This window comes from Pyrus communis, chromosome 4, assembly GCF_041283825.1.
Source record: "Pyrus communis isolate YQ-2024b chromosome 4, ASM4128382v1, whole genome shotgun sequence".
Classification (NCBI taxonomy): domain Eukaryota; kingdom Viridiplantae; phylum Streptophyta; class Magnoliopsida; order Rosales; family Rosaceae; genus Pyrus; species Pyrus communis.
The window spans coordinates 15,834,146-15,844,789 of NC_142568.1; the positions used below are offsets into that span (position 1 = coordinate 15,834,146).

Below are 10,644 nucleotides of genomic sequence, written 5' to 3' on the forward strand. Positions count from 1 at the left end.
TTGCTAAATGCATTATGTACTTCAAAGGAGATTGGGAGGTCAAGTTTTCTCCACATTAAACGACGGAGTATGACTTCTTCCTTCTCAACGGGAAAGTTAAGGCACCCTTCATGACCAACACGAGGCAGTTTGTAAGTGTCTTCGATGGCTTCAGAGTTTTAAAGCTTCCTTACATAATGGGGAGGTCAGTTCAGACGCGGATTTTCTGCATGTATTTATTACCTCCCGATGCAAAAGATAGGTTTAGTTGAGAGAGCTTATTCTGAGACCGGTTTCTTAGACCGCCATCTCTCTAAAGAACAGGTTATTGTGGGTGATTTTAGGATTCTGAAGTTCAAGTTTTCTTCGGGATTTAACGCTTGTGAAATTCTTAAGGATTTGGGACTAGTTTCGCCTTTTGTTGTTGATTTAGGAGGAGGAAAATTGACAGAGATGGTCAAGAAAGTTGGGGTTCTACCATAATCCAATTGGTAATATAGGGAGTAGCCCAACCTCTTATAAGCCCATGCAAGGTCCCTCATTCTATCAATGTGGGACTTATTCTCAACACGCCCCCTCATGTGTGGCGAATTTTCGAGCCTAATACGTGGACAGCACAACAAGATGACGTGGAGCATATGTGGCCGTTTGGCTTCACACGTGGGACAACCTGCTCTGATACCATGAAGAAAGTTGAGGTTCCATCATAAAATTAATTGGCAATATGGGAAGTAGTCTAACCTTTTATAAGCCCATGCAATGTCCCTTCTTCCATCAATATGAGACTCATTCTCAACAAATTGCACACTCGCCTCTGGAATAGGACCCTTATGTGTCCAATGTACACCGTAAATCGGTTGTTGAATTTAATGAACATGGAACCATAGCTACTGCTGTTTCCCTTATTAGAATAAGGGGGCGGCGGGGATGAACCTCCATCTGTTGATCACTTTGTGGCTGATCACCCATTGATGTTCCTCATCAGAGAAGAAATAACAGGGATGGTGCTGTTCATTGGCCACGTGCTTAACCTGCTTGAATGCGGATAATTGTTAAAGGATCGGTGATTTTTGCTCATAACACTAAAGTTGTGGCGAGTCCTTACCACCGGTTTTGTTGCTGTTAGATGATTTTAGATTTTGAAATTTATGCTGTAGAATCATATATTAAATCTTGAAATTTAGAATATTTTATTTGCAACAAAAGTGATGATGGTGCTCACTATCACTTAGATTGCTGAGCCAAAGTGTTTCTTTTAGAATCAGGATGGTTTGTTCTTGTGTTATTTTCTATGCTTGATTTATACCACCATTCCCATATTGTATTTCCTTCTTTTTTTTTTCCTTATTCCAATAAATATCAGTTGTCCTTGAATTTTCTTTGGCCAGATTTCTATGCAAAGTCTAGGAGAAATAGTTGTAAGTTGAGGTAGATATACCCTATATGATTACCAAGTTAAGCTTTATGTATGAAATATCCATCGTGGATTTATTTCTATGTTTATTTAGGCGATGGATTTATTTGTTTTACATGCATTGCAGCATTAGGTGGGGCAAGGGTGGTGGGAACGAAGTGGAACAAATGTACATGGAAGAACCACAAAGTGAAAGCTAAAAATTTGTATTGGTTTTCTTTTAATTTCTAGTTTTTGTTTCCTATTTTCTCCTTCATTTCTCCTCCTCATTCCTTCAACATTCTTTATTTTTCATTCCTTAATTCATACTAGTATATGCCTACACACAAAATGTGTGTGAAGTTTTAAATTTTCGTTTTTAAAATTGAAGGAGAGAGAAAGAGAGGAAGGGGAGAGAGTGAGAGAGGTTTAATTTTTTTTTTAATTTTTTTTTTTTTTAACTTATAAGTGTTAAAATCACATGTAGGTGAGGTTTAAGCAAAAAAAAAAAAAAAGCAAAATTTTGTTTTGTGAAATTATGTTACTGACCTTAATTTTTTTTTTGTTGTGATAGAAGATTAAATAATCTTTCCACCCTCTTTTGGTTGACAAAGAAAATTCTATTAATATGTAGTTTAGACATGTCCTTGTTTCTACCAAGAAATAAAAACTAAAAACAAAAATTATCAAACGAACTCTTAATTATTTTTACATTTACAGTCTACTTTTGTTAGGAGAGGGAGTATTGGGTAGATACTATAGCACCATACCCAAAAGATAATAACCACAACTCTTGGTTATTTTTACATTTACCGTTTCCGTGATAATGCATTTTTGGACCACAGTGTCATAGTGGAAGAAAACTATTTCAAGAAAATTGCTCTCCACATATAAGGGATTGCGACATAATAGAAGGTGGGTAGGGTTGTCGTGTGTGTGTACCGACGGACGAGCTCCGTCAAGTCAGCTATACATCATTCATACCAAGCTAATTTTGGTGGTGCCTAAGGACGAGGAGGCTAGGACTACTCCAAGCGCACAATGTATAAGAATGTTTGTGGTTACATTGCCATGTCAAACCAAAACACATCCTAACAAACCCGGCATGTGGTAAAATACTACAATTAGTTTACATGTTATAATATGTGTTTATGTCTTTTACAAGGAAAAATGTGAGAGAATATATATTTTGTATACCATATTGTACCACGTTTCTGATAAAAATGAAACCCACTTGGATTGCTGTCCTACCTCTATTAGAGTAGTGGTAGAATGTGATCTACCAAAATTAAAATTTGTCTCTATACTATCACCCACTTTTTTACCATATAACCATTTATACATTTCTTCCGCACTTAAGTGCAAAGTACAAACACATTACTCTAACAACTGACCTAATTCCAAATATATCCTTTATGATATGAATTGGCAAATGATTTAAACTTTAGGGTGGAAATGCATCCCACATGAGAATATCAGATCATTAATTATTGGATTCATTTTAAGACCTGTAGAGCATGCTCTTATTTTGTATATATTAGTTGGGTTTTGTTGTTACTAATCTAGTTTGTTTGTTTGTTTGTTTCGATTTTTTTTTTTTTTTGAACAAACAATATTATCTACATTAAGGGGAGGAAGTGGGCTGAACTTCACATTGGGCTAGCAAGAATGTGGTTCAAATTCGTCTTTGACAAGAATCGAACCTAAGATGTCTCACTTACCAGTAAAGAGGATATCGTCCGATATAGTAGTCATTCCTCAATATTATATGTCCATGTGTTATTTGTTCCTCCTTTCTTGTCTTTCTACATACTAGCATATGCCTACACACTTTGTGTATATGAACATTTTTTATTTTGTTTTTAAAATGAGAAGGAGATAGGGAGAGAGAGAACGTGGGTGGGAGTGGAGTTGGAGTTTCTTTTTTTCTTTTTTATTTTATTTTTTATATTAGATATATTTTAACATCACCTGTAAGTAAGACTTCAATAAAAAATAAAAATAAAAAGTAAAATTTGGTTCGATCATATTACATTATGGCCATCATTTTTTTTTTGTGATAGAAGACTAAATAGTATTTTCATCCTCTTTTGGTTGACAAAGAAGATTTTATTAATAGGTAGTTTAGATATTTCTCCTTTCTTGTTAGCATTTTAATCACATCATACATTGTTTAATTATCATCCCTTTTTCTTAATACAATAATATTTTTTTTATGGAAATTCGGAAACGGATGTCGTTTAGACTATCGATCACAATATAGTGTGAAGGATATGAACAGAAAGTGAAAATGAAATTGAATAAATTTGACAGAAAAGGATTCGACAAATATATAGAGATAACCTTTATGGAGGAGTTGTATTCTTCAGAGGAAGTTATAACTCTTTACGTTGACATACAACTATTCATATCCTTTTAGAATTAATTAATTAATTAATTTATTATATTATATTATTTTCTTTATTAATTAATTAACTTATTTCACTACAATCATATGTTTATTAGTACACCAATGTTATGGTGTACCTTCACATATGATTACACATATTGTGAAAACCATGTTATCATAATCATATTCCAACATCTCCCACTTGATTATGATGACATAAATGGTTTCATATTCTGATTTGTTTCTTAAGAGTATTACTCATAAACAAATTGAATGTAACATCAGATATGTGGCTTCTTTACCTGGTGCGCACAATTCCACTTTATCTGACTCTTTAGTAAAATGACATCATACTCAAGTAACTAGGAAAAACAATATGTATCTGGTTACAAATGAGGACTTAGTCCCGCACTATATGCCACAATGTTATATAAATTATTTCTTGAAGCTTATAACAGATTTTACTTTCAAAATGATTTATTATAACCTGGTTACCTCGCTAGTGCCTTCTATCTTTAATCGACCAAGTACTAAAGAACCAGATAGAGTCGCATCTACTTGTCCATGTTTCAAGCATCCATGAAACCATACAACGATGCCTGCCGCACATCTCACACTACAACACATCTAGGTGTTTTGCAAACCCATTGTAGTCACATGCTCTCTGAATTTTTCCAAAGATAATCCCTTGGTCATGGATCGGCCACCATCTCTTCGAAGGGTATGTAGTCGACCTTTACCTTTCATCTCTCCATTATATCTTGTATATAGTGATATTTAATATCAATGTGTTTTCCTCTAGAACTATTTGTTCCACTTTTTATCAGAAAAATGGTAGACTTATTATCACAAAACATATTGACGGGCTTTTTAAGTATACCTATATTTAAATTATCAATAAAGCGTTTAGCCCATACTACAATACTTACCGCTGTGCCACAAGATATATATTCTGCTTCCATGGTAGACCTTGTGACATAGCCCTGTTTCTTACTTAACCAATAAACAGTTGTTCCACCAAACAAGACAATGTTACCACTTGTTGACTTTCTGTCATCCAAATCGCTTACGAAATCTGCATCATAATAACAAACTAAATCTAGATCATTTAATCAGAAACAAAGTTTCATACCTTGAGTGCCTTTTAGATATCTAATAATTCTCTTTACTGCCATCCAATGTTGCTTTTCAGGGTTTGATTGATATCTACTTACCAATCCAACTGCATGACATATGTCAGGTCTTGTGTTGGTCATAACATACATCAAACTTCCAACTACTTGGGCATAAGGAACATTTTGCATATCAATGATGTCTTGCTTCTGTCCCGGACATATATTTTTGGAAAGCATCATTCCTTTACAAACAGGTGTACCAATTGGCTTGCAATCTTGCATATTAAATCTTTTAAATATTTTATCCAAATAATTTTGTTGATCCAAATAGAGCGTTTTGGCATTTCTATCCCTAGTAATTTTAATTCCTAGAACATAAGATACTTCTCCCATATCTTTCATTTCCAATTTGGATCCCATATATGACTTAGTCTTTTTAATCATATCTATGGAGTTACCCGCAAATAAGATGTCATCTACATATAATGACAACATATAGAAATTATCTTGGCACTCCCAAGAGTAAACACAATTATCTAATGGATTTATTTTATAGCCCATTTCCATAATGGCTTGGTGGAATTTTAAATACCATTGTCTTAATGATTGTTTAAGGCCATACAACGACTTTCTTAATTTGTAGACTTTGTTTTCATGTCCTCTGACATGATATCCTTTTGGTTGAATCATATAGATGTCTTCCTTCAAATCTCCATTTAAGAATGTTGTTTTGACATCTAACTAATGAAGTTCTAAATCCATTCTAGCAACAATTGCCATAAGAATCTGAATGGATGTAAACTTCGCAACTGGAGAGTAAGTGTCCACAAAATCTATGTGGGGTTTCTGAGTAGAACTCTTAGCTACAAGTCTAAGGTACCCTCTGATTTGTACTTCTTACGAAGTACCCACTTATAATCGATGGGCTTTCTTCCATCAAGTAGATCAACCAATTCCCAAACTTCATTTTTCTTTATGGAATCTAGTTCTTCATTCATGGCTGGTTGTTATTGTTCAGACTCAAAACGATCATTTGCTTCTTTATAATTCCTTGGGTCTGGATCTCCCACTAAATGATCTACCTCCTCAAGATTGAAAACAAACTGATCTTTTAGTCTTCTAGATGGTTCCCTTTTTCTTTTACTCCCACTAATTTTTATCATTTCTCCCACTATTTATATCTTCCATGATAATATCATGATTATCATCCATGTGTGTGTCATGATCGACCATTGTTATGATCATCCATGTTTATGTCTCCCACTTGATCATTGTCAATGTCATGATCATGAGACAAGTCTAAATTACAATGGAAATCTTGATCTTCCGTATGAGAATTTTCTTCTTCTTCCAAAGATTCCAATTCTTGTATTAGATAAACCAAATCAATAGTTTCAATAAAATTAGCATCTCTACTTTCGATCAATCTTTTTCTTAAGATGATAAAACCTATATCCGACACTATTATCAGGATATCCTATGAATTCACATTCCAAAGTCTTTGCTTATAATTTATCTCTTAATGGCTTTGGAATGAGGACATGCACCTTACAACCCCAAACTTTTAAGTTTGGTAAATCGGGTTTAAATCGGGTTTTCGTCCATGCCATAATTCATATGGAGTCAATGGCTTTGCCTTTTTATGAACTCTGTTCAATATATATGCTGTAATAGACAAAACCTCACCCCAAAAATGTGGAGGTAAGTTAACATAAGACATCATAGATCGCATCATATCCATTAGAGTTCAATTTCTTCTTTCTGCAATTCCATTTTGTTGCAGTGTATAAGGCATAGTATAATTATGCCTAATACCATTCTCTTTGCAGAAATTATCAAGGCTTCAAATTCTCCACCTCTATCACTATTAAGGTTCTTTATGGATCTTCCCAGTTGGTTCTTTACTTTTGCCTTGAACTCTTTAACTTTGTCTAAGGCTTCATTTTTATGCTGCAAGAAGTAGACATGTCCATAACGGAAATAATCATGGATGAAAGTCACAAAATATTTCATTCCTCTATGAGTTTTAGTTCTCATTGGTCCACATAAATATGTATGCACTATCTCAAGTAAATTTGTAGAAGTCCAATGCTGAGAAAATGATTTTCTAGTCATTTTTCCTTTAATACATGATTCACATGTATCAAAATCATGTGCATTTACTTATGGCAACATTCCATTTTTACTCATGCATATCATTTTATTTTTATTTATGTGACCTAAACGTAAATGCCATAAATATGATAAACTTTGAACAATAGAGACAAGGGCATACTCGGAAGAAATACTTTTATTAATACAAACTTAGTACATATCATCGACTCTTATTCCCCTTACATAAATATAACCATTTGTCCCAATAGTGACAGCACCATTCATGAACCTTGTCTCAAAACCTTTCTTTTTAGGACAGAAACAGTGACAAGATTTGTTCTAATATTTGGTGCAAGCAAAACATTTTTAAGCACAATGGTAGATTTACTATTGTTGATCTTGCAATCTCCTTCACCCAAAACATCAACATAAGTATTGTTGCCCATGTAGAGACAATGTTCTCCTGGTGCTTTCTCCTTGAAGTTGATGAAGCAACTTTTGTCCTTGCCTACATGACGAGTTGCTCCTAAGTCTATCCACCATTTTCAGCAATGAGTGCTTTGGAGACAGTCAAAATCAGTTCTTTAGGATTTTTGTTATTCTTGCGTCGTTTTGGGCACCTGTACCTAAAGTGACCAATATCTCCATAGTTGTAACATGCACTTTCTTTTCCTTTGAACTTGTTCCACTTGCAGTGTCCAAACTTTTTGAAGTTTGGGCACTTGTTACTACTATGTGGCTTGTGCATGTGTTGCTTGTTTTTCTGAGAATCTTCCGCTATGAGGAGGTTGGCTCTGCCTTGTCCAATTTCCTTTATCCTATAATTTTTATGAACTTCCTCAATAGCCAACATTGCAGGCAATGTATCCATCATTAATTCCACTTGACTATAAGTCATGGAAGTAACTACATTGTCCCAAGAATTTGGGAGACTACCCAAAAGAACACTAACTTGCATTTTATTGGAAACTGGATGGCCAGCATTGGCTAAGTCTTTTGCCATTACCTTCACTTAGTAATATGATCAACCATAGAATCAGTTTTCTCCATTTTTGTTCCATTGTATTTCTCAAGCAATAACTGAATGTATGTTTGAGATTTGGGGCCATACTTCTTTTCAAGTACATCCATGATTTCTTTGGCCGAATCATATTCTTCATAGAGATGTATTAATTTATCTTCCATGTAATTTAGAATTGTGGCCTTAGCCAACTCATTATCTTCCCCCCATTTATTTTAAACTCGAGAGGGCCCAAGTGGCCTCTTGTCCTTGATAATGTATAAAGTCTTGTCATGGGTTAAAAGATAAGTGATCCTTCTCCTCCATATTCGATAATTAACATTGTTCAACCTCTCTATTTTAAAAACTTCGGATTTGGAAGATTTAGTTGCCATAGCTCAAAAAATTACAAAACAAACACAATACTTAATACAAACTTAAATACAAATACAAATACAAATACTACTAGTGTACTTTTAATTATTACAAGCCACAAATAATAAATGTTCTTAATAAATTAAAGACTAAAAAAATAAAAATAAAAATAAAAGATAGAAACTTATTTATTTTTAGTAGCAGATACCGCACACACTCACAATGGCTTTGTCCAATCAGTGAAAGACGAGTACTTGTTTAGCCGATCACATCGATAGAAGGCTCGTGGATTTCTTGCTTGTCTACTTGGCCAGGTGTGATCAATTCTTCCTTTATTTTTGTACACAAAAGCAGTCTCTTCTCGTCTACTGGATTCTCTTTCAATTCTCAGTGGTCTTGGTCCCCTTAAATTTCTTGCAGTTGAAATTTCTCTTTATGACAAATCAAGATATATAAAATTGTAACAAGTATTATATTGATCCAAATAATTAAGCACTTTGACTCTAGAATTCCGAAAATTAAATCCTTGCTTCCATTTTTGATCTTTGTGACTATTATTCAAAGTATTCCACAAATCAACCTTATGAGTGAAATTATTGGGGTAAATAGAATTAATATCGCCTGAGTTTGAATGGAAGAGAGCTACCAAGGTTGTAGGAAAAGGCAGCAAGTGGCTTCTCGAATTGGGCCTACTTGAAGATAAGCCCACCTTAAATGACCAGCGAATTTGACTTTCTGATGGACAATAATCTTTATTATTGTCTCCTAGTCCTTCACATGCACTATCACAATGCTCAGTACTAAAACAAAATCCCCTATTTCTTTGAACCAAGGAATCTTGAAAAATGGAAGAGTTCCTTCCTTGATTTCGACTTTGTGAATCACGCTTCTCCTTCTAAAAAAGATGCAATTGTTCCCCCTTCTGAAGAAAATTTGTCCCGCAACCCGGTGGGAAATCACGAACGGTGAAAACAATTCGTCTTGAAGGAAATCGGTGTTGTCGATGTTGTGTATTACCGCTAGAGGACGAGACCACAGTTGGATGAACACGAACATGCTACTTCCTGCTATGGTTCAGTAGGGTGCTACAGTGAGTCCACAGGGGAAGGCGAGACCACGGTAGAAGAAGGCGCGAAAATTGCAAGTTCAGTCTCAAATTTGCAGTAGTCATCAAATGATTATGAATCAATCGCGATGGTGCAGGTAAGACTCTTGGGTTTTGTGATCAAATTTCAGGAAAAGGTTCAGAAAATATGGGTTCAATGGGACGCTGCAAGTCTTCGAGTTTCTATGCAGGTTTGGTTTTTGCAGCCAACGATGCCCACTGCAATTTTTCTAAGGTTCTAATAGGACTGAATAAACCTTCTGGATGTGATTCGTTCAAAGTCTGATAATGGTAATTATAGTCAAGGAGTGAACTTAGTGAATTTGAACGTTGAAATGGTTCAATTGCAGATTGAGTTTTGTTCTCTGTCGAATAAAATGGTGTGGGGGAATATAGTTCGAATTGTTGGGTTAATTCAGGCCTGGGTTCAAGGGGGTTGTAGGATGGGATTTCAGACAAGCTATAATGTTTTAACGTTTGGGGTATCTTTGTGGGTTTTGGGTTCTACAAGAAATTTCTCAGATGCCAGTTTTGAACTTTCAATCAAAATCGGTTGAATATTTTCCTTATCCACCAATGTCCTCTTCCCTAATTTCTTCTCAAGTTGAAACTTAGTAAGAACATTGTTGGATTCATTACTTGACGAAAAGGAAGTCTCAAATGTAGTTCGAGATGTCCTCGGATGAAAACTGGGCAAATTGTTTTGATTAATGAAAACCTGGTTTTGAGGCCAATGACGGAAATTGGGTAGTTCATAGGATCAGAAACGAATGTCGTTTAGACTATTGATCACAATATGGTATGAAGAATATGAATAGAGAGTGAGAATGGAATTGAATAAATCTGACATAAAGGGATTTGACAAATATATAGAGATGGAAATAACCTTTCTAGAGGAGTTGTATTCTTCAGGGGAAGTTATAACTTTTCACGTTGAAATACAACTGTTCATATCCTTTTAGAATTAATTAATTAATTATATTATTTTATATTATTTTCTTCATTAATTAATTAACTTATTTCACTACAATCATATGTATATTAGTACACCAATGTTATAGTGTACCTTCACATATAATTACACATATTATGAAAATCATGTTATCATAATCATATATTCCAACAATTTTTACACTAAATCATCCAATAATTGGTATCCTTAAATAATTAACTTGATTGTTTGGCACAAAAAAA

The 10,644-nt window shown here is 34.4% G+C and overlaps 1 protein-coding gene across 1 annotated transcript; it reads left to right on the forward strand.

Moving 5' to 3' along the window:
* The first annotated feature begins 228 nt into the window (after positions 1-228).
* On the forward strand, positions 229-1,028 carry LOC148697529 (serpin-ZXA-like). The gene is made up of 3 exons (XM_088691947.1): positions 229-450; positions 803-827; positions 895-1,028. The coding sequence occupies exons 1-3, from the start codon at positions 229-231 to the stop codon at positions 1,026-1,028; spliced, it is 381 nt and encodes a 126-aa protein (XP_088548073.1).
* The last annotated feature ends 9,616 nt before the right edge of the window (positions 1,029-10,644 follow it).

Excerpts from the sequence above, each read along its gene's own strand:
- LOC148697529 (XM_088691947.1), top strand. The coding sequence starts at position 229 with ATGCAAAAGATAGGTTTAGTTGAGAGAGCTTATTCTGAGACCGGTTTC. Across the intron at positions 451-802 it reads AGATGGTCAAGAAAGTTGGG|GACCCTTATGTGTCCAATGT; the intron begins GTTCTACCATAA and ends CCTCTGGAATAG. Across the intron at positions 828-894 it reads TTATGTGTCCAATGTACACC|GGGGCGGCGGGGATGAACCT; the intron begins GTAAATCGGTTG and ends TATTAGAATAAG.